Source organism: Eschrichtius robustus, chromosome 5 (genome assembly GCF_028021215.1).
Source record: "Eschrichtius robustus isolate mEscRob2 chromosome 5, mEscRob2.pri, whole genome shotgun sequence".
NCBI classification, from domain to species: Eukaryota; Metazoa; Chordata; class Mammalia; order Artiodactyla; family Eschrichtiidae; genus Eschrichtius; species Eschrichtius robustus.
In genome coordinates, this window is record NC_090828.1 from 86,571,860 (window position 1) to 86,596,389 (window position 24,530).

A 24,530-nucleotide genomic window follows, 5' to 3' on the forward strand; every position below is an offset into this window, starting at 1 on the left:
TTTCCTTCGGTTTTTAAAGTAAAAACGAAAGACACATTTTTCATTTTCACCAAGAACTTCGTTGAACAACGTATTCACTGTTTTGTTCCACTACCTTCTGCCATCTTTCAGGCAGCTTCATAATTCCATCTTCCCAAAGCTTTTTATCTTTTTGAGCATAGAACTGTTGCAGGTGCCTTTTACAGTCTTCCAGGGAATTGAAATTTTTTCCATTAAGAGAATTTTGTAAAGACCGAAATAAATGGAAATCCGAAGGTGCAATGTCTGGTGAATTCGGCAGATGAATCAGCTTGATCCTAGTCAAGCTGTAACAGTTTTTGCCTGGTCATCAAAGAAACGTGGTCTTGCATTATCCTGATGGAAGATTATGCGTTTTCTGTTGACTAATTCTGGATGCTTTTCATCGAGTGCTGCTTTCACTTGGTCTAACTGGGATCAGTACTTGTTGGAATTAATCGTTTCGTTTTCCAGAAAAAGCTCACAATAGAGGACCGCCTTCCAATCCCACCATATACACGACGTCACCTTCTCCGGATGAAGACTGGCTTTTGGTGTGGTTGGTGGTGGTTCATTTTGCTTGCCCCACCATCTCTTCTGTTGCATATTATTGTACAGTATCTACTTTTCATCGCCCATCACAATTTGTTTTAAAAACGGAACGTTTTCTTTACGTTTAAGTAGAGAATCATATGCAGAAATACGGTCAAGAAGGTTTTTTTCCGCTTAACTTACGTGGAACCTAAACACCAAACCGATCCACGTAACCAAGCTGGCGCAAAGGATTTTCAACGCTTGATTTGGATATTTTGAGTATGTCAGCTATCTCCTGCATGGTGTAATATTGATTGTTCTTAATTAATGTCTCGATTTGATCGCTATCAACTTCAACTGGACCATGGAGCGTCGTCCAGCGAGAAATCTGCAGCACGAAATTTTGCAAACCACTTTTGACGTGTTCAGTCAGTCACAGCACCTTCTCCATACACCACACAAATTTTTCTTGTTTTTTGCGTTTCAGTTGAGTTTTTACCTTTCTTGAAATAAGAAAGCATAATATGCCGAAAATGTTGCTTTTTTTCTCCCCTCTTCAATGTTAAAATGGCTACACAGAAATTCACCAATTTTGATTTTTTTTTTTAAAGGCACGCTGATGTGACAGCTGTCACAATGCAATCCAACAAAATTATTTCGAATGAAGTTAAAGACAACTAAAATGCCACTGGAGCCATCTTACGGAAAACACCAAACGGACTTTTTTGGCCAACCCAATACTTTGGTTTGAAGCGTCATAGGATCCCATTAAATGACTTAATTCCTCTCCTGCCTTTCCTCTCTGATGCCAATAATCTACCTTCCCTTGATATAATGCTAATGAAACTAACTTATCTACTAGAGTCATTTTGATAAATACTGGTAGGAAGTGCAGAGTTCTTTGCAAACCCAAGGTGCAGTATAAATTCTGATTAATAAAAAAGTCTTAGGCTTATAAAAATAACTGAACAAGTGTGGGCTCACCGTATGCATTTATCCTTTCCCTTTGCAGCCTCGTGGCTGATGTGGTGGTATTCAACTCGGTTTTTAATATGGAGTCATTTCTCACTTCTATTGGAAAATTCATGAAGCTGATTCCTGATCACAGACCCAAAGATCTGGAAAGCATCATCAGACCCAAGTGCCAAGTTATGTACTTTCCCATCAGGTTTCCTGATGTGAGCAGGTCAGTATGTTTAACTCCATTTTCAATATTGTGTCATAAATTATTCCCCAAATGTGTAAAAATCGGTGATGTTCTTGCCAATTTTGACTTTTCAGCGTAAGCATGATTAGTTAGAGAATCAAGTTCTATTTCGCCATGCTGTGATTTACAAAGATTTTAAATAATCATGTGTCCAACCTGTCACTGAATGGTTAATTCTGATACTGAGTTCTTCCTTTCTTTTCTCTTATTTATTTGTTTGCCAAAGCAAGGTGCTTTGGCTTTTGACACTTACTGTTTTGTTTATTTGTTGTTTTGCTACAGAAGTCATTGTCAAGCATAGGTCTCAGCCTTTGTATTCAGCTTATGCCCATTGGTTTATACGTGTAATAGTAACTTCTAAGTAAAGCAGTGTTAAGTTTTACTGCTTAGATTACTTTCATTTCCCATGCTGTTTTTTCATTTTTTTTCCCCTTTTCCCATTTTTTATTACTTATATTATCTTAGTAAAGAGTTAGGTCTTCTATATTGGGTTGCAAATGCACTTAATTGCCATTTCTTTTTCTCAGTCACTAAGGATATTTTTTATTACCCTTATCTCTGGGCCCACCCTGAATTAGCAATGGATGATGTGGCTCAAAGGGAACATTCTAGAATTCCTTTTCACTTTTGATTAAACCTAGCAAAATTGTTTTTACTACCACCAGGAGTATTTTCCCCTTGTGAATAGAAAGTTTACTTCAGTGGGACTCATACTAGCTGGGGATGCTGCTGTTTTGTAACTGACTGTGTCCTTAAAAAGAGTTCAGGGACAGCTGTTTCTTCCCCCTCCTTGAAATGAAGGCAGGAGACAATTTAATATCCACATATGCTATGCAGGAGGTCAGCGTTAGTCTCTATGTTCTGGACTTACTGAGTTCACCCAGATTTTGCTGTGGGGACACCCACTCTTCCACACCCCTGATACTGATTTAAGTGTCTTACTAGTTAATATTGCATTGAAGAAAAATCTGCCTAATACCAAATCAAGCTAGTGAGTCATAAAATTTAAGTTAGAACAACTTGCCTGATCCTTACTTTATGGAGTTCAGAAAACAGAAGGCCGGAGAAGCAGACTGGCTTGTGCTCACACTGCTGATTACTGTCAGAGACTGTATTAAAATTTAGACTCTATGACTTTTGATTAAATTTTCTGTTAACTATCTAATCTTCCTGTCGGTATAGATCATATGTCAAAAATATTTAATGATTTATTTACAGTTTTGAAAACTATAAAGCTAAGTGAAACTAAGATCTCAGTTGATTTTCATATATATGTAAATATGTATATAATATGTATTTGTAATATATAATTTTCATATGTGTGATGAGAGAATGTCAACTTCTGAAAAATATGATTGTTATGCTTTAGATCTGTGATTAGCTAGAACACAGCTTATACTTTAGATCAGGGGTCCCCAACCCCCGGGCCTGCTAGGAACCGGGCTGCACAGCAGGAGGTGAGTGGCGGGCGAGCGGGCAAAGCTTCATGTGCCGCTCCCCATCACTCCCCATTGCTCGCAGTACCGCCTGAACCATCCCCCGGTTCGTGGAAAAATTGTCTTCCATGAAACCGGTCCCTGGTGCCAAAAAAGTTGGGGACCGCTGCTTTAGATCATATTTTGAACCTTATTTTTTGACATGCTTTTGAGTGTTTCATATAATAATATATCGTCAAAATGCACATCTTTAAGTGAATACGTAGTTATAGCACATCTTAGTTATTATTGCTATAGAATTCCAAATAAATAGTATGTTTTAAAATTCATTTGCATCTGATATAGTCCTACAACATCCTATGTTTAATACACCTGTGGCAATTGAATAGTTTATTAATTTGGACTGTATTACCATAAATAAATCTAGCTAAATGGAAGAAGGTTAAAAAATATTGTGGCCAAGATAACATTCATAAGCAAGGTCTTAGCCCAGAGTGTTATTTGAATTATTTTCAAATGGTAATTTGCTTTATCCAACCCAAACTCATATAGTGTAAGTAAGTGATTATTTGCATGAATGACAATCATTCTAATGCCTGCAGTCTTAAAAGAGTATTATTTTGTTGAGATGTTGAAAAATATTTAGTAATTCCAAAGGCAAAATAACCAAGGTGATTAAAAATAAAAAAATTCTTGAGCGCTTCTATCTTTCTCTCGAATTTAATTTAAAAACAAAGCAGAACATATACTTAAATTATTAATATAATGTGCTCTAATAATATATAATATAAGGTATATTAATCAGGGAAGGGAAAAAGCCATATTTCAGCAAAATATTTGAGGATTTATAAAGTTGATAATTGTTAAAACTCAGAGCATGTCTGTCATACAGAAATTCAATATTGGGCTTGTAGTACCTGCTGTACCTATTACCTTCCTCACCCCTCCACTGCCTCATTCTCAAAGACCAGAAAAATAGTAGCAAGAAAGAATATTCACTTGAAAATATTTCATTATATGTATTAAAACATTTTGAAGTGGGAAAGCTCTTAAATACTGTAGTTAGGCATGCACATATTTGAGTCTTGACCACCACTCTCTAGCTCTGTGACCTGTGCAAGTGAAATGACCCTGAGCTTAGGTTCTTTAATGGTTATGATTATATTTACCTTATCCTCTCATAGGCATGATGTAGCTATTAAATGAAATAATGTGTGCCAAATGCCCAGCCGAGTGCCTGGCACATAACAGAACCTTAATAAAGTTTAATTCATCTTATTAACTCCTTCATCCCCATTGTTTTATAACCTAGCACATTTATTGCCACCTGAATATAAAGGACTATCTTCCCCTTTGCCCTCTTTTAACATGTGAATGTAAAGAAGTACTCTGCCAAAGGAACAGCCTAATATAAATAAAGAGGTTCCTTTATATATTCTTTTTATCATCCTGACTCAGGCAGCCTTTTGGTCTCACCAGAACCTAGCATCCATTGATGGTAAGGAGCCAGCTCCTTATGTTCATTCTTCTCTTGTCCTAATTTTCCTCCTTCTTTCTCCAGTTTAACTCCCACATTCTGTCATCATACTTCCTTTCTTGTGTGTACTCTCAAATCTTTTGCACCTTTTCTTTCATATTTGATTAGGAGGAAAACCTCCAGCCGTACCTATTAGCCTACTCTAAATTCATGACCCTTAAATCCACGTGGACCTGTTGAGCTGCATGGTGAGTGTACCATAATTCCCCTGTCCTAAATAACTAATCATGCATTTTCCTTTCTTTATAAGCTTTTTTTTTTTTCTTTTTAAATGTATCCTCTTTATTTATTTTATTTATTTATTTATTTTATGGCTGTGTTGGGTCTTCGTTTCTGTGCGAGGGCTTTCTCTAGTTGCGGCAAGTGGGGGCCGCTCTTCATCGCGGTGCGCGGGCCTCTCACTATCGCGGCCTCTCTTGTTGCGGAGCACAGCCTCCAGACGCGCAGGCTCAGTAATTGTGGCTCACGGGCCTAGTTGCTCCGCGGCATGTGGGATCTTCCCAGACCAGGGCTCGAATCCGTGTCCCCTGCATTGGCAGGCAGATTCTCAACCACTGCACCACCAGGGAAGCCCCTCTTTATAAGCTTTTAATACCAAATCTTCTGTCTTCCTTCTCAGATCATGACTGAAAAAAATAGAAGCAATCAGAAGAGAATGTCTATATGCTGCCACCATTACATCTACCCAATTATGTGCTTCTGGGTGCATATTTTTTACCTTCACACCTGTAACTATTGGTGGATTGACCTTGCTTCTGACTGAGGCCCTGTTTCCACTTCTTTGCTGGAGCCCATCCTTCTTGCATACCTAAAAATGATTTTCCTAGCAATTTTTTTTCTCTGATCTGCGTCATCCGTTTTCCTCTTTTCTGCATGGTTCCTATTAGCATACAAAAAACGCTATTTGTTTTACATCTTAAAAATATTCTCTCTTGATTCCACTTCTTCCTCTGCTACTACCTCATTTCTTTATTTCTCTCAGTAGCAAAACCTCTTGAAAGAGTTGTTTACACTTGTTTCCAATTTCATTCCCATTGTTCTTTCTTAAAGCTACTCCACTGAGACTGTTTTTGTCAAGGTCCCTGATGACTTCCATGCCTCTAAATCCTGTGGTCAGTTCTCAGTCCTCATCTTACATCACACATCAGCAGCATTGGACACACCGCAACACAGTCTTCAAGTTGGCTTCCAGGACACAGATGCTGCTTCTCAGGCATGTTGCCGGTTTCTCATTATGACCCTGATCTTTAGCTTTGGACTGGCCTTTCCCACTCTTGACCCTTAAGGGGTTAGTGGAGGAAGAGCCCAGGATTGAAATGAGAAGAAAAGATAAAAGAGTCAGGAGGTCATCAATGAGAGAATTATCCTGTGGAATAAAGGGAAGAGAGTTTTAAGGAGATGATTGGTAGTGAATTCAGAGGAGTGAGGTTAAATAAAGTGATGACTAAAATTATCCTTGAATTCAACAATTAAAGGGTCAGTGGTGCCCCACCCTGCATTCTGTTAACTCACAAAAAAGTTTCATATGTTTTTTTCTGGTAGCGAGAGAAGCAGCCTTCAAGTCCAGGTGAGATCTCTTTCTCTTTCTCTTTCTCTTTCTCTTTCTCTTTCTCTCTCTCTCTCTCTGTCTCTCTCTCTCTCCCCCTCTCTCCCCCTCTCCCTCTCCCTCCCCCTCTCCCTCTCCCTCCCCCTCTCCCTCTCCCTCTCCCCCTCTCTCTCTCTCTCTCTCACACACACACACACACACACACACACACACACACACACACACACACACACACAGAGGCTCTGCTCCATATTTTAAAGATGAAGGCACCAAGGCCCAGAGAAGTTAAGTGTCTTCTGGTAATCACACAGCTAGATACAGACAGAGCAGAAACTGGAACTCCTATCTCAGAATCTCCATCCAGTGCTCAGCTCACCACTTATTGTAAATGCAATTTCAGAGGTCTTGATTATCTGATTTTTCAGCTGACAGCAGATTAGCAGCATCAAATTGGGGGTGCGATAAAGGCAGGCTCACTGACAGCAGTGAAAAGTGACAGCTGACTGACAGCTTGACAACAAGGGAAGAGAGAGATAAACTGTTTAAAAAAATATATGAGAAGTGAAAAAGCATAGCAGCCTGGAGCCATTCTAGGGCAGTACAGGCAACTCTGCACGTGGATGAACCCCTGCAGACATTCCTCCATGATTGTACAGCTTGTACATCAAATGGATAACTGTGATTTATTAAGAAAGATTAAATGGTAGCCAGTAAATTCTCTTTAAGAATATAGGGAAATTCATAACCCACTTTTGGCAGAAATTATAAATGACAGCAAATGGAGCTAAATGTCATGCCTTACTCTAGGATGTACATGAACCATGTTCACCTAAAGGAAGATAATAAACATCTAACCCTTTTTCATGCAGTTGCAATGTCTGTAAGCTTAGGTGACCAGGGACCATTTCAGTAAGACACCTTTTTTGGATTTTTCTGACTGGAGCCTTTTCATGTACCATATCTCTGTTTGCTGCTAGGGTGTATATATTGGCTCCTTCAGCACTGAAGGCATCCAAGCCTGCCAGATGATCGGTAGTCAACAAAACAGATTTTGTAATATTAATACCACGTCTTAGTCCTTTTAGTCTACTGTAAGAAAATACCATAGATTGGGGGGCTAATAAACAACAGAAATTTATTTCTCACAGTTCTGGAGGCTGGGAAGTCTAAGATCAAGGCTCTGGCAGATTTGATGTCTGGTGAAGGCCTGCTTTCTTATTCATAGATGGCTGTCTTCCCACTGTGTCCTCATGTGGTACCAAGGGCAAGGGAGCTCTCTGAGCTGTGTTTCATAAGGGCACTAATCCCATTCATGAGGGCTCCACCCTCATGACCTAATCGCCTTCCAAAGCCCCCATCTCTTAAAAGCATTATATTGGGAGTCAGGATTTCAACATATGAATTTTGAAGAAATACAGATATTCAGCTTGCAGCATACCAAAAGGTAAATGTGATCTCAAGACTTAGTGGGATGAGACTCACGACTGGAATGTACTGCAGAGGACGACTATTCTGTGTTAAAGGGTATAGATTAGATTGAAAATGAAGGAATTTTTACTGTGCATTTCAAGAAGGCAAATTCCACATAGAGCTCCATGGTGCTGATGGTGTGTGATGAAGAGGAAAAAAGGGAGCAATTCTGCAGCTTACTGAGCTAGATGTTGACTAGAGGAAGCCAATATTTTCCTACTCTAGATCATGTAACTGTCATAAAGGCAAAGCCTAGTAGAACTAGGGAATTTTATATATCCAGACCTTTGCACAGGTCTCAGTCTTATGAAATCAGAACATCTGAGGAATTTGCAACTTGATTTCTGACAATGTCATCTTTAGAAGGTAGAGCTAGCCATAACAGCTAACCTTCCTGAGTCTTATTTTAGCCCAGCATTATGCTAAGCATATTATACATATTTTAGCATTTTATTCTTCCAACAATTCTAAAAGATATTTTCCATTTATAGTTGAAGAAGCCCAGCCATACAAATATAAGTAGCTTTTTGCCTACACTCATACAGATAGTAAAGGTATAGGTAGAAATCAAACACATTTTTTACCCTAATTTTAGAACCCAACCTCTTAAAAGTCTTTCTATGCTGCCTGTCCCGAAAAGAGAGGTTTTGGACCCTGGTATGTGACTTTGGCCAGTGAAGAACAAATGATTTATAAAAGAGAATTGATGGAAATGTTGAGTGAAAGGGAACATGTCATGGTAATGTTCTGAAAGAAAGGACTCAAGGTCTTAGAAAGCAGACTTAGAAAAGATTGAAGTTTTGAAAAAGAGGACACCTGAAAAGGAATGAGCAATTAAAAAATATATATTTGTTGAGCGTCCTAATGGAGAACTGTCTGTGGAGCCAAAAGCCCTAGTGTGAATCCTGGCCCTGTCGCTTTCTATCCAGTGAGCTCAGAATAGAACCTCAACCCAAGTCCAATTAACTCCTTATGAAAAAGAGATCATGCTTTTCTTGACTTAAGGAAGAATGAACAATTTTAAGAAAGAATTCTCATAGTCAAATTGAAAATTTGTCTAAAGAAGCAGAATAGGAAGAATATGTCAAAGAAACAGCTGTAGACTCACACCATTATTCCATGAATAAGAAAACTATTTTATTTTTTCAATTTCTAGGTATCTTGTCATTTATCCAAACTCTCTTCGCTTACAAGTTAGCTTATAGCATGACACCTGTCTTACAGGACAGTCCCCGATCCATCATATTAGATAATAAGGATGTAGCTGACTACATACATCTGCACAGCATCAGACTTCTTCCATCTGTCTCCCTTGTAGGATTTGGTACTGAGGGCGTATCCATGATTTTTATGTAGCTAGATAATCTCCACCCCCAACAAATTGGACCACGTAAGAATGAATTGTAGAAATACAGTGAATTACAAAGTGGCATCCCTTATCCTTGAAAAAGATCATGTCTTCCGGAGGAATTCCGTCAGGGAGCTTCAAAGGGGATATCATCTGCTTCAAATAGCATTCAGTTGGATTAAAGGTGAAGTGAGATAAATGCTCAGGCCGTCAAGGCCTGATACTTGTATATGTTTGTCATTTGCCTGCCTCCTCTGTCCCATTATATTGTGAAAAATGAGTTTAATTTTTTTATTATGGTTACACATAATTAACGTAAAAAGATCAAATGTATGTGTTTCCAGTGGAGACCTTAAAAAAACATTCTTTTTTTTTTTTTTTTTTTTTTTTTTCATGAGGGGATGAATGGATACTGTATCCTTAGGAGTTGAAGTTTGGACTTGGAGCTAATTGAAGCATGTATACTTTGGGTTGAGAAATATGTGCTTATCTGGGTTTCGGGTCCAAGTCAGTCAACACAGAGAACATCAAGTATCAACCTCACTGTGATTATTAAGAAAAAATTTCATATGTTTCTGTGACCATTTCATTATCTGTATATTCCTATTTTCCATAATACTGGATTGTCAGAGTTGCCATAGAGTAAAAAAGAGTGGATTTTACCTGTGAGTTTCCTCATTTCATAGATTTTTACTTCCTTGGAAGAGGGGTTATATGAAGAGCATCTCTGCTTGCCTCCTTCCTACATTTTTTTTTTAAATTAATTATTTATTTATTTCTGGCTGTGTTGGGTCTTCGTTTCTGCGTGAGGGCTTTCTCTAGTTGCGGCAAGCGGGGGCCACTAGTGCTTCATCGCGGTGCGCGGGCCTCTCACTATCGCGGCCTCTCTTGTTGCGGAGCACAGGCTCCAGACGCGCAGGCTCAGCAATTGTGGCTCACGGCCCCAGTTGCTCCGCGGCACGTGGGCTCTTCCCAGACCAGGGCTCGAACCCGTGTTCCCTGCATTGGCAGGCGGATCCTCAACCACTGCGCCACCACGGAAGCCCCTTCCTACATTTTTGACAGCAAAGGAGGGAGGAGAACAATGTTGGTCCTTTGGAGTAATCTCATTTATTGAAACTTTAAGAATTTCTTTGCACATTTCTCTCCACCTTTTTCCATGTAGCTAAAATGTGAAGCCAAACAGAGGTTTATGGACTTTGCCTATTTTAGAAACAAAAAAAGGAGAATTTTAAAAACAGTGTGAAAACTTTAAATGAAAACTCTCAGGCTGTGCAAACAAAGGCGAGGAGCCTAAGGGCTTTTTGAAGAATTCTTATTAAAGAAAACACTATTTTACATTGCAAAGCAGATGTGTCAGAAAACAACAGCAGATCTGTAATTTGAGAATTTGTGGATTGATAAGACAGAAGGCAGCCCCCATGGCTCCCCACTGAAAACTTTCTGTTTTCTGTAGTCAAGAGTTCTGCTTTTGGGGGGGTTGCCAGAAAACACCTTAATCTTCTTACCGCATGTGGTCATATTTCTCAGATATTTTGAGAAAGTATTAGTGTTAGACGTATTAGTAAAACTACCGCCTTTGCTCTATGAAATAATGAAGTGTGGGTACTGTCTTCTTCAATATTAATCTAGGTCTGAAGTAGAAGAAGAAAAGTTTTGCTTTTATAAATTTAAACATCTCCATATTTGCTAACAATTATTTTGGTTCTCCAAAATGAATGCAAAAATGTGTTTCTTTTGAATGTCATTAAACATTTTTTTTTATAGAATCAGTGTACTTAAAAAAAAACTTTTGATAAATCATTCCAATGTTTAACACCACTCACTGTCAAGAAATCTCCTTTGTATCTAATGCAAATCTTTCATGCTGCGATTGTATTGTAACCATCTTCCTCTTACTCCCCTTAAGAGAAGAGAGTTTGGTTTCAGCATATATATACCATCCCTCTGTTGGTCTGAAGTTACGTAGAACGAACTTTTGCTTTTTCAAATGTACTTTTTAAAGAAATTATTATCCATGTTAATGCCTAATTGTAACAGATTTCTGCTCTCATCAACTTAGGTAATAATAGTAACCTCACCAAAAAAAGCCCTCTGAATTCAGCAGCAACAACAAAAGCCTATCCTTTTGTTATAGGATGATTTACCCCTGTTCTCCTCACGTATAGAGAACATTTGAGTTGATTTTACATCAGAGATTTGATGTACATTTTTTTAGGTCCTCGTAGTCCTGTCCTAAGAGATTTGGGAGGTCAGAAGCAAAGGTCACAGATCACAGGGTAGAGAAATAACTAAAAATCCAAGAATGTTCTCAGGGACTGCATCATCAATCCTAAGGGAGTCATGGAGCAGGGCTGCTGCAAAATGGGGATGAATGTCATGCGACAAAATCAAACCACAGCAGAAGGTCTGCTTAGGCTCTCTTTCCCTCTTCAGGCTCAAAGGGCATTGCCAAGCTTCCCATAGCACAATGAACGATCATTAGTGTAAAGCCATCAAGGCAAGAACGAGTTACGTTATATACTCTGTTTATTACAGGAGGGCTATATGCAATGCACATTATTTAGAAAGATTTCAAGTAAATGACTTTGATGTTTAAAGGATCAAGCTTTGGTTATCTTTCTAAAAATCCCTTATTCAAATCATTCCATTCCGGGTAGTGCTGAATAAAAGATGGGAGTCAGCAGTGTGGTGTACTGGAATTCTCGTTTGGCTTATTACCACTTGGCTACCACTGTTCAGCCTAGAATACATTACTTAACCTCCCAGAGCTTCAGTTTTACCGTCTGTAAAATGGAAATTGAAATAGTACCTGCATCTTTGGCTTATTATGAGGAGTGAAATAATTACTGCCATGTGCTGACTGAGCTCAGTGCCTACAACCTAATAAGTGTTACGTAAATGTTAGTGGTTTTATTATGATTCCCGTCATCACCATTGTGGTCTTCAGTTGACAGGATTTTTGACAGGTCGCCTGTTCAATATGACTCCAAGCTGAAAAGTAAGGGGGGACAAAATTCTGAAAACCCTAGTAATTTTATAGAATACCTGAGGATCTAAAGTTTACTACTAATTCAAGTAAAGATAGGGACTGTCTTATATCTTGTCAGTCCCCATCACAGCAGCCAAATGCAATACTTTAGCAGTGTGAGTACGCAAGAGGAAAAGTCACATGTGCCGCTGTCCACATCTGCCTGGCACCTATAAAACATACGCATTCCTTGTGGTACTGGCGTGTGGAATGGTGAGTGGGTACAGAAGTCATTTTAGTTCAGTGTTCTTGTAAAGAATGTCGGGGGTGTTTTAGAAAACTTTCCATTAAAAAATAAACAATTTGGAATGTACCATTCAACAGTAAGCTACCGGAATAATCTCTCACCCAGAATGGCTTATTCCCTAAGAAATTCCAGATAAAGAACTTTATTATATAGGAAATTCTTTAAAAATGTGCTTCAAAGTAATTAGATACAATAAAATATACTTAACAGTAATTTAATTCTTTGAGATTTTATTCATCCCGTTGTTCACCCATCGTTTATTAGAAGCTTGCTATTTGCTTACCTCTGAAATGGGTATAATAATACACAGTCTGTGAACTAAAAGGGTTAATGAGCCTGGTAGTATATTATAGGCTCAAGAGTATGGCAGATTATTACCATGAGATTGGTCATCTGTGAACAAAGCTCACCTTGAAATATCGTCTAAAAGTGGATGGTTGAGAGACGTTTAGAGCCCCCAAGTCCAACCAGTCTTACTGGGCACTTAGCTACAGGAAAAATATGATTGACTGGAAAAGACAGCAATGGCTTAACAAAAGAGTGTGTTAACAGAAGGGCTGCAATCTGCATGAAATGTAGAATACATGGGAACACAAGATTCAAGAATCAGAAGCAAAGGAAAAGAGATGCTGAATCTAGAAGGTGAGTCACAACAGAAGTACACCCTCTTGAAGAGCAGAGAAAATTCACCAGAATTTACCATGGCATCATTAAGATATCATCTCTACTAATCCAACTCCCTTTGCTCTGATTCCACAATCACCAAGCAATATTCTGTTTATTACTACCTCCTTCCTAGTAACTTAATTCCGGAAACTGTAATCCTAAATGTCAGAAACAAATATCTGGGTATTGGAAGGGCATATTCTCTGGAGACCAATAAATTGTGGCTTTTAATGATTAAAAAAAGCCTGTGTGGTTAACACAAGGTATTCTGGGATATAAGGATGTATAAGACAAGGTCCTTAATTGCAAGAGCTTTGTAGAAATGATAGGCATAGTCAGGTGACTCCCAAGTATAAGGTAGAAAAAAAACTGAGTGCTTTTTATGGCATCTGAGCTGGGCATTAAAGACTGACTAAGCTTTGGGCATAATAATAACAGCATCATTTATCAAGTGCGTTTTCTGAGCATACACTTTATGTATATTATTTCCTATCTTTACCAGCCACCCACAAGCTAGGTACTATTATGCTCATTTTGCAAGTGAGAAAAGAGGTTCAGAAGTTAAGTTAAGCTTGCCTGAAATCCTGTAGCTACCCAAACTGTCTGGCTCCAATATGCTGCTTCCATTAATGCCGTGTTATTTCTTGCTATGAGGGAAAGTGGGGGTGAGATAGAGTGAGTACGAGGGCACATTATGAAGAGAGAGAGTAGTTGCAACCAGATTTGTGGCAGTGAATGATCATTGCACCTAGAAGAGAATAACTACCTTTGTCTTAATTGGGTGAAGAGGTGGTAAGACTAGAAATGGGAATTAAGGCCAAGGAATTTGGACTTTAGCCTATAAGCATTTGTGAGCCATGGCTAGATTATAAAATGGGGAATTTGATATTGACAAATGAATATCAATGGGATAGGAAACAGGAAGCAGAGAAACAAGTTAAAAAACTACTAGAATACATTATTAAAGATGAACTAGGGAGGTGGCTTATGGATGAAAAGGAGGAAATACACATAATTACACTGGTTGTAGACTTGGCAAGTTGGTGGGGTAACTTACTTGATAGAGGAGTGGTCAGGGATAATCTTGAAGTATTGACCATAGTGACTGGGAGAATATCCATTCTGCTGGAATTGAGAAAGAGATTGCTTATCTGAAGATGGTGAGCTCAGAGTGTTATATGTTGAGCTGGAGATGTTGGCGGGTCATGTAGATGGAGCTGACCAGCAGCAAGTATCCTCTCTTACCTCTGTGTCATCATTTAGAACCTTGTGTGATTTGTTACATTGACCCACTTTTCTAGATGTTTCGCTCCTTCCTTTGACATACTTGATACAGGTCAAGTTTATTTTTGATGAGTCCAAGATATCTATTTCTTGTCATATGTTACTATCTTATGAAAACCAGGTGCAGAATTTGTAAACATCAGATCTCCTGATCCCTTTCATTTCTGGATAAGCAGGAGTTTATTGACTTAATTTTCCCTTTGTCTTCTCAGAGTTCAATAACTAAATCACTTTCAGTTCCTTTGGACAAGGAATCCTGAGATCAAGTACTGTATGATGATGTGTGGCATAGTGCCTAAGAAAATTGACTTTGATATCAGAGCTATGTCCTAGTACCACCTCTTCTACTAACCAGCTGGCTGTTGTTGAGAAAGTTGTTTGACCTCTCCCACCTCATTTATTTTCTCTCATCTGTAAAACAGGGGGAGTATTAGCACTCTCATTGGGTTGCTGTGAGAGTTAAATGAGGTACTGTATGTAAGGTACTTGTGAAATGCTTGAGGCATAATGAGCCTTAAATAAATGGTAGTTGCTGTTATTGGCTTTAATTTGTATGTCCTCATCATGTCTTTAGTGCTTTCATTAACCTATACATAATTTCTTTAATTTTCTGTAGAGCCAGAACTGTGCCCCTAGTTGTGGTCCAGTATTGCTTCAGTAATTTTAGGAGCATCAGATGATTTTGCTTGTCAACCCCCCCCCCCCACCCCCGCCCCCCGGCCACCTGTTTTTTTAAGCCAGCGTTGCTTGCTCTAGTACTGATTTATCTTTACCATGCTGGACTGAGTACCAAAATTCTACTTAAAAGTATTGCTAAGAATATTATATCCAAGTAATATTTTATGTGTGTACTCTTGTCATGTGTATTGTGGGTCTTCTGTACTTTTGACTTAATATGAGGTGAATCACAGACCTTTCTCACATCTAATAACATTTATATTGTTACCTGCTATCTACAGAAGACTTCTGTGAGTGATTAGAAATTATAAGCTTTCCTTAAGTTTCGTTGTTTTTGTTCTTACTATATTTGGCTCAATGTTGCCTACAAATTTATTTTTATTAATAAGTGTTTCTATGCAACTAGTTCTTAAATAATTGTCACTTTTTCTTTTGGATGATTCCAGTTTTGTGTATCAGTACTATTAAATATGGAACTTAAAAAAAATTTAGCAAACCTAATAGTGAGAATTTAATATAGGAAATCTAGTTATAATTTTCTTTAATTAAAAGTAAGCTCATTAGTTGCACAAATACCTGCCTCTCTTTCAGTGTTACCTATTGTTCTAAACTGAAAAATCATGGTGCTGTTCCTTAGGCACCACGAAATGAGAATGGTGGAAGTTATTTCCTTAATTTCCCCCTTGGCCATACACTAAAATTCATATGTACGTTCTTAGTGGGTCCCAAGAGAAGAAATATCACTTTGGCATTTCTTCTCTCCTGTATGGTATATTTTTGTGTATCCATAGAAATATCTTCCTTGTTCAAAATTCAATCTCCAGTCCAGTGCTTCCTCCCATCAGCTAAGTCTAAGTTCATGGATATGGCTGGCAACTGTAAATTAATTTACATGTAGAGAACTGATTTATCTGTTTGCGACACCCATCTCAGTCCAACCCTGTGTACATCTGCTCTATTAAGTATCAACTGATGTCCTGAGCAGACCAAGTGATTCTGTAGAGAGAGGGAGGGTCTATTCAAAGCTACCACATTTCATGTTATAATACCAAAATTCATTTTGTAATACCGAATCCGAAAGTACTTGTTATAATTATTTTCCACTAATTGAAGAGGGAGCTTCTGTCTCAGCGCGTGAGAATGGATTTGAAAGGACATAAGCAAGAGACAGTGGGAAAGTAGAATATCCAGGATTAAGTGATGAATTCCGTTGAAAATAGAAGACAAGGGAGAGAATGAATGAAAGCAATTCGTAGGTTTTAAAATTATTGGGCTATTAACTGAAATAGAAAAATCAGAGAAAAATGTCAACCACATTTCTATTGTGGACAAATTTGTTTTGTTTTCAGTTTTAGGCAGTTGGTATTTTTATGAAAAAATAGAACTAGAACTTTCCAGAACTGGAAGAGTATCTAAGAAATAGAAACTTTAGAAATCTTCTAGTCCAACTCCTTCATTTAATAGCTGGGAAAACTGCAGCAGAGAGGTTTTTACCTGAAGTTATAGATAGCAACACAGTCACAATTTGGACACGACTTGAAAAAATTCATGAGATGGTTAGAAATGCGCGACCTGCGTTGTTCATTGTGTTAGTAATATTAGTAGGATAGGATTAATCAGCATTGATAACATAGAGCAATTTCATCAGGAGTAAATGTTATGCAGAAATATCTTAGAAGAGCCTCAGACATTTCAGTTGCATAGGAACTTGTTGCTATTTTCACTGAAAATATCTAGCTCTCCGATCGTAGCTCATTTTGAGATGAAAATGCATATGACTCAGCCAACTCTATTTGCTTATAACATATTTTGCTCTTCCAGTAAACACTGGGCTTCTCATAAAAAAAACTTATTCTGGGAGTGAGGAATAGGAGTTTCCAGCATTTAAAACTCAGAACCTAAAAATGATTTTGATCATCTCTTTTTTCTGGGACTTGGTATCCAAAATTCTGAATGAACCAATATTATACACAACTATCAATTTTTTATGCTTCTTTTTGTAAATTTTGTATAAATTACTTACCCTTTATGATTAGAAACTTTTCCTATGCATTCCCTCCATGTCTTTCTCCAGAGGATATTGAAAATGTCCATTGTGTGATAGTTTTGGTGATAGGCCTGTCCTGCCTCTTCCTTAGGGCTGTCAGGTGACTCCTCCTTTTGTCTTTGAGTCCTGTTTGGGTAGCTGGCTGATGCTTCTTGGGATTAGCTGAAGGATTAGTTCAGAGGACATCACAGTGGGAATGTGCGTCACATCTGGGTGGTTTCAGTCTTGGCTCAACCACTTTCTAGATGTGCAACTTGGTCAAATTATGTCACCCTTTCTGACCTTTAGTTTCCCTAACATTAAGTCATAGAGTTGAAGTGAGGGTTAAGTGAGAGAGAACATAGATACAGTGTTTTACCCAGAGCACGGGGTATGTATTCTGTGTGCATCTCCCTGCTCTTCCCCTGTATAAAATCAGATTTGCTACTCTGGTATACTTCATCAATTTTAGTTGCCACTCACAGGCATCTGAATTGACATCTTTGTGTTGCTACCTCAATTTCTGGTGCTTTTGGTGATTATTAAAGAATATAAAGTTTAATTTGCTCTCCTGTGGATAATCCACACACCACTATAATGTTGAGTTGATGTTTTTTTCCATCTATTCTCATGACTAACTTAGTTCACTAAAATAACTTTATAAAATTTAAGTCCTTAGTTATGACATTTAAAGTACTCGGGCTATCCAGCACCCTTTCCTGCTTGTTTATAGGTATTTTTTACCTGTTCTGTTTATTTTTTATTCTTCTTTGGTCTGTCTTTGTTATGTTTTCTTTACAGCTATTTTTCAGGGGTTAACACTTGCGGAACAAGGCTGTTGTAATCAGTAAAAGTTGGTGGAGCTACATCTTACTCTTTAGACAGAGAATCCACTGTTCACATCATTATATGCAATTGCTGAGTCCGTGGCTTTGATTCAAAGCTTGTTTCTGCTCCTGTTTGCAGGTATTTCTTTTACATCTCGTGAATGTGCAGGTTGGTTGAGGGTGCCATACTTCCACTTGAAGATAGATAAGTAAGCATCGGTATGGTAATGGGTAATTGGTTATTTTCTGAACAGAGAAGGTATGGCTCAGATGTATGTGGCAAGGAAAAGCTAGCATAAGCTTGTATAGTTTACTGAAGACAAATCTGTAGCACAGATAATATACCCAGAGCTAACTATAAATTAAATTTAACTATAAATTAAAAAACATCTTAGATACAGAATTATTGTTTCTGGCCGAAACTCTTCTTGTCACTACAAAAAAAGATTGCATCAGAATTGCAGCCCTTCAGAAATATCAGCCTCAGGTGATAAAGTCTTTTCCTCTCCCAGCTGATGAAGCATCACCCCTGGAAACATGTATTTGGGATCTAATTGTGTGTCCTGTATCAATAATGTATGTTGATATGCAAGCCCTCAAATAATGTGATTTTTTTTTCCCCCTTAAAAAAAAAAAGCCAAATGACCATTATAATCAGGTTGATAAGATGTAGCCTCAAGCAGTGTTTTCATCATCGGTTGCACATTAGAATCACCTGGGGAGCTTTACAAAAAATTCCTGATGTTCAGATCAATGAAATCAGTCTTTGAGGTTGGAACCCAGGTATTAGCATTTTTCTTAAAGTTCCTCAGGTTATTCCACTGTACAGCCAATGTTGAGAACCACTGACCAAAAGCATCGCTACTAAATAACAGTCTGTGGAAGGGTCATGTACCTGCAGGAGCCCCTTCTGGTTGCACCCTTTTTAGTATTGTGAAAATGTACGTTCCTGTCTACAAGGGTCCTCAGGCAATCCATAGTGAAAATTCAGTGTCTTCATGATAGCGAATTTGTGTAATCCCCTGGCTGTCCTGATGAGAATTAAGAAAATGTTAAAAAATGTATTTATCCTTGATCTCTTTCTCCCCAAGTGTTGGCACTCCTCCATTTCCCATTGACTTAACGTTCAATTTTTCTCTTCACTGTTTTTCTTGGGTGACATTGGGAATTTTTACCATCTGATGAAGGCAGATGTATTTTCAAATAAAAATGTCTTAAGCATTTGTTCTTCCTACTACTCCTTTCTTTGGCAGAATATTCATATAGTTGATAAATAGTTTGCTTTCTTTAAATACCTTTTCATATAATCTTTGTAGCATGTTTCATGGGTATTTTAACCTACTTTTATGGTTTTCCATGAAATAAGGTATTTTCTAAATATGTTATGCTGAATTTAACTGAAATAAGCAGTTGTACTGTATGCCTTTAGAATGATGATGATATCTTGCATTTTAGGGTAACACTTCCATCGTGAAAGACTCCAAAGCACACTGCGAATGGTTACAAATTATACAGTGAAGCACAGTCCCCATCATAGAGTGAAGCATGGCAGCTGTTTAACAGCTTATCACAACACTGCACAACAAGTTAGGGTAGGAAGTGAAGAATAATACTGGATTCACTTGAAAAAATTGCCAGGGGGTGTGAGGTAAGCAGAATGTAATTACCTAAGTTGGAGTTTATCCAGGACATAAGGCTAACACCTCCAGTCTTAGAAGAGAAAGCTCTGATTCGTCAATAACGGTGTCCATGCTTTCTATGTAAGTGAATTGTGAGGGTGCTTCTACCCTCTTCAGACCATCCAGATATGCTCTAACAGTGTTCCAACTGAGACTTTAAAAAGAAAAAAAACAAAACCGTCTTCAAAACCCACTTGTTTATACTAACTCAGGAATGAGAGATAGGTTTCTATTTGCATGCCATCTTTGGCTCTTAATGGCTGTTTGGAAATTGTTGAGGACTCTAAGGCCAAATTAAGGATTAAAAAATAACTCCATGATAGATTAGTGATGTCTGCCATGGGCACGAGAGAAGTAGTGCTTACACTTGCAAGCCATATTTTTGTCGCCCTAGCACTAGTACTTAGCTACTACTTTCCTGGGATGAGTTAGCAATACTCTTAGTTCTTTTCAAACCCTCTGATTATTGTTAATTACTGCTACAAGCATAATTAAGATTTCCTGAAAAAATTCTAGGGAAAAGGGACACTGACCATTCTTTAATAACCATGATTGGTGGGGATAGAGATAAAGAGATATAACTTTAGGTCAGAAACTTCAAAAGCAAAAAATGTCCAACAGATGAAGCAGTTTGGTGTCAGGTTGTGTTTTCATTTGGGAAAATAATCAAATCAACATCTTGGGGAAGCAACCAGGAATTAAGGTCAGGAACACAAGAGAGCAGAAACATGTTAAATCAAGGTAAGAATTGGAAATCAGAATTTGGTTCGTTTGAGGAATGTTGGGTAACAAACAAAGGGTAAGAGGGCCAGACAGGCCATGGGCCCCGGGTCTGAGAGCAGCACCAGGGATAGCTCCCAGTGCTGGTGGCTTCTCCTTGGCTTTTTGATTCTTTCTCATCCAGCCCTGCCCCTCAGTGTGGCACATCTAGCTTTAGCTTAGTAATGTCTATAAAATCAGTAAAATGAACCCTTTCATCCTATTAATGTTAATATTAGTAATAACTGAGGTACTGCATATTTCATTCTTTCATTTTACACACCTTATTTCATTAACAAAACTTCATGTTGGTATTATAACTTAGGTATTATAACTTCCACTTACATACGAGAAGATGAAATTAAGTAATTCGCCCATAGTCACATTTCAAATCAGGGGTGGAACCGTGAGTCAAACTTTGATCTGTCTGGTTCCCAAGCTTGTGCTCATATGACTGTACCACAAAGTTCCATGAGAATGAGATCATATGTGTGGCACTTGCTTTTTCTATAAAGCAGGATGACTCTAGGGACATTCTGGGGTTTTAGAACAGTTGAGAAGGGAATTTGAAATGCTTCTTTTAACAGGCCAGAGTATGGATAATTTGCATGTTCTTCTATGCTCCAGAATAATTACTAGTAGAGTTTTTAGAACTTATAGACAGTTTTTTTGTGGTCCTTGCTTTTGGCATTATGGAAGTATTCAAGCAGAAGAACCATGTATCAGCTTGTTTAGACAGAATTCTGCATTTCTGTGAATTCGGTGAAAGTGGCCTGTAATTTACATTAAACACTAGGTCTTATATCTCTGTCATATTCTTTATTTTATATCCCTCAATATATACTGCTATGAATTGCTGTAAAAGACCTTTTTAAACTCTGATTTAGATAATTTGGAAACTTAAGCTTGTTTTTTCAAATGTCCATGCATCTGATATAAAAATTGAGGATTTAAAATTATAGATCATATTTCAATCTACAGTACCGTGTGAATTGTGATTATAGATCATATTTCAAGATGTCAATCTCTGGGCATTGGTTTCCTTTTTATTCTTAGGAATTTCCAGGAAGGAACTTTAAAACTTTTTAGGTCAGTTGTCCAACTTAATAAAAGCAGGTTTGGTTTAAGTAATCCTTTAAAATTCTAAATGAGATAATAAAAAACCTTTTCATTTGATGAAAGACCATAGTGGGAAAAAACCAATTTTTTTTTTAGTTATCTACATTTTGAAATAATTTTAATACCTTATAACAGGAATAAAAACCCAATTTTACATCTGAGGCCTTGTAAGTCCAGTTTATGCCTGAAACTAATTAAAATGTTCAGGTTATAAAATTTCTAAATATGCCTTATGATGGAAGAAATGACAGATCTTTAATCATAGTAGTGCTATTATATCACTTTTAAAGACTCTGCAGGTTGTTATCTATTACTGTACCTTTATGATAGAGGTACAGTGTCATCTAAGAACAATATGCTACCATTCTGGAGACCTTCAAGGTGGTGGAGGAGTAAGACGTGGAGATCACCTTCCTCCTCACAAATAGAAATACATCTACATGTGGAACAACTCCTACAGAACACCTACTGAACGCTGAGAGAAGACCTCAGACTTCCCAAAAGGCAGGGAACTCCCCATGTACCTGGCTAGGGCAAAAGAAAAAAGAAAAAACAGAGACAAAAGAATAGGGACGGGACCTGCACCTCTGGGAGGAAGCCGTGAAGGAGGAGAAGTTTCCACACACTAGGAAGCCCCTTCACTGATGGAGACGGGGGGCATGTGGGGGGGGGAAGCTTCAGAACCACAGAGGAGAGCACAGCAACGGGGGTGCAGGGAGCAAAGCGGAGAGATTCCTGCACAGAGGATGGGTGCCGACCAGCACTCACCAGCCTGAGAGGCTTGTCTGCTCACCTGCCGGGGCAGGTGGGGGCTGGGAGCTGAGGCTTGGGCTTCGGAGGTCGGATCCCAGGGAGAAGACTGGGGTTGGCTGTGTTAACACAGCCTGAAGGGGGCTAGTGGACCACAGCTAGCCGGGAGGGAGTCCCGGAAAAAAGTCTGGAACTGCCTAAGAGGCAAGAGACTATTGTTAAGGGGTGTGTGAGGAGAGGGGATTCAGAGCACTGCCTAAACGAGCTCAAGAGACGGGCACGAGCCACGGCTATCAGAGCGGACCCCAGAGACGGGCACGAGATGCTAAGGCTGCTGCTGCCACCACCAAGAAGCCTGCGTGCAAGCACAGTTCATTATCCACCTCCCCTCCCGGGAGCCTGTGCAGCCCGCCACTGCCAGGGTCCCATGATCCAGGGACAACTTCCCCGGGAGAACACATGGTGCACCTCAGGCTGGTGCTACGTCACACTGGCCTCTGCCACCGCAGGCTCGCCCCGCATTCCATACCCCTCCCTCCCCCTGGCCTGAGTGAGCCAGGGCTCCCGAATCAGCTGCTCCTTTAACCCCGTCCTGTCTGAGCAAAGAACAGACGCACTCAGGCAACCTACACGCAGAGGCGGGGCAAATCCAAAGCTGAACCCCGGGAGCTATGTGAACAAAGAAGAGAAAGGGAAATTTCTCCCAGAAGCCTCAGGAGCAGCCGATTAAATCTCCACAATCAACTTGATGTACCCTGCATCTCTGGAATACCTGAATAGACGATGAATCACCCCAAATTGAGGAGGTGGACTTTGGGAGCAACTGTAGACTTGGGGTTTGCTTTCTGCATCTAATTTGTTTCTGGTTTTATGTTTATCTTAGTTTAGTAAGTTTATCATCATTGGTAGATTTGTTTATTGATTTCGTTGCTCTCTTTTTTATATATAGATATATATATATATTTTTTTTCCTTTTTCTCTTTTTGGGAGTTTGTATTTGTATGCTGCTTTGTGTGATTTTGTCTGTATAGCTTTGCTTTTAGCATTTGTCCTAGGGTTCTGTCCATGCTTTTTTTCTTTTTCTTTTTCTTTTTAGTATAGCTCTTAGTGCTTGTTATTATTGGTGGATTTGTTTTTTTAGCTTGGTTGCTCTCTTCTTTGTTTCTTTTTATTTTTACTTTTAATAATTCTTTTAATTTCAATTATTTTATTTTATTTTATTTACCCTTCCTTCCTTCCTCCCTCCCTCCCTCTCTCTCTCTCTCTCTTTCTTTCTTTCTTTCTTTCTTTCTTTCTTTCTTCCTTCCTTCCTTCCTTCCTTCCTTCCTTCCTTCCTTCCTTCCTTCCTTCCTTCCTTTCTTTCTTCCTTTCTTTCTTTTTCTTCTGAGCCATGTGGCTAACAGGGTCTTCATGCTCCAGCCGGGTGTCAGGCCTGTGCCTCTGAGGTGGGAGAGCCGAGTTCAGGACACTGGTCCACCAGAGACGTCCCGGCCCCACATAATATCAAACAGTGAAAGATCTCCCAGAGATCTTCATTTCAATGCTAAAACCCAGCTCCAGTCAATGAACAGCAAGCTACAGTGCTGGACACCCTATGCCAAACAGCTAGCAAGACAGGAACACAACACCACCCATTAGCAGAGAGGCTGCCTAAAATCATAATAAGGTCACTGACACCCCAAAACACACCACCTGACATGGTCCTGCCCACCACAAATACAAGATCCAGCCTCATCCACCAGAACACAGGCACCAATCCGCTCCACCAGGAAGCCTACACAACCCACTGAACCAACCTTAGGTACTGGGGGCAGACACCAAAAACAACGGGAACTATGAACCTGCAGCCTGCAAAAAGGAGACCCCAAACACAGTAAGTGAAACAAAATGAGAAGACATAGAAACACACAGCAGATGAAGGAGCAAGGTAAAAACCCACCAGACCAAACAAATGAAGAGGAAATAGGCAGTCTACCTGAAAAAGAATTCAGAGTAATGATACTCAAGATGATCCAAAATCTTGGAAATAGAATGGAGAAAATACAAGAAATGTTTAACAAGGACCTAGAAGAACTAAAGAGCAAACAAACAATGATGAACAACACAATACATGAAATTAAAAATTCTCTAGAAGAAATCAATATCAGAATAACTGAGGTAGAAGAATGGATAAGTGACCTGGAAGATAAAATAGTGGAAATAACTACCGCAGAGCAGGTTGAAGAAAAAAGAATGAAAAGAATTGAGGACAGTCTCAGAGACCTCTGGGAAAACATTAAATGCATGAACATTCGAATTATAAGGGTCCCAGAAGAAGAAAAGGACTGAGAAAATATTTCAAGTGATTATAGTTGAAAACTTGCCTAATATGGGAAAGGAAATAGTCAAT

General features: G+C 38.8%; 1 protein-coding gene across 16 annotated transcripts in view; it reads left to right on the plus strand.

Annotated features, from left to right (window-relative positions):
- The window catches only part of GTDC1 (glycosyltransferase like domain containing 1), a 463,274-nt gene that overhangs the window by 220,411 nt on the left and 218,333 nt on the right, over positions 1 to 24,530 (plus strand). For 15 of the 16 annotated variants that reach the window (XR_011074149.1, XM_068545171.1, XM_068545174.1 and 12 more), the window contains one exon: positions 1,544 to 1,717. Coding sequence is in view for 14 of the 16 variants with exons in the window: in XM_068545171.1 (XP_068401272.1) it covers positions 1,544 to 1,717 (174 nt within the window). In the remaining 2 variants the exon portion in view is untranslated. Of the gene's footprint in view, positions 1 to 1,543; positions 1,718 to 24,530 lie in introns of those variants that run through there. The other variant, XM_068545185.1, reaches the window with a different exon arrangement.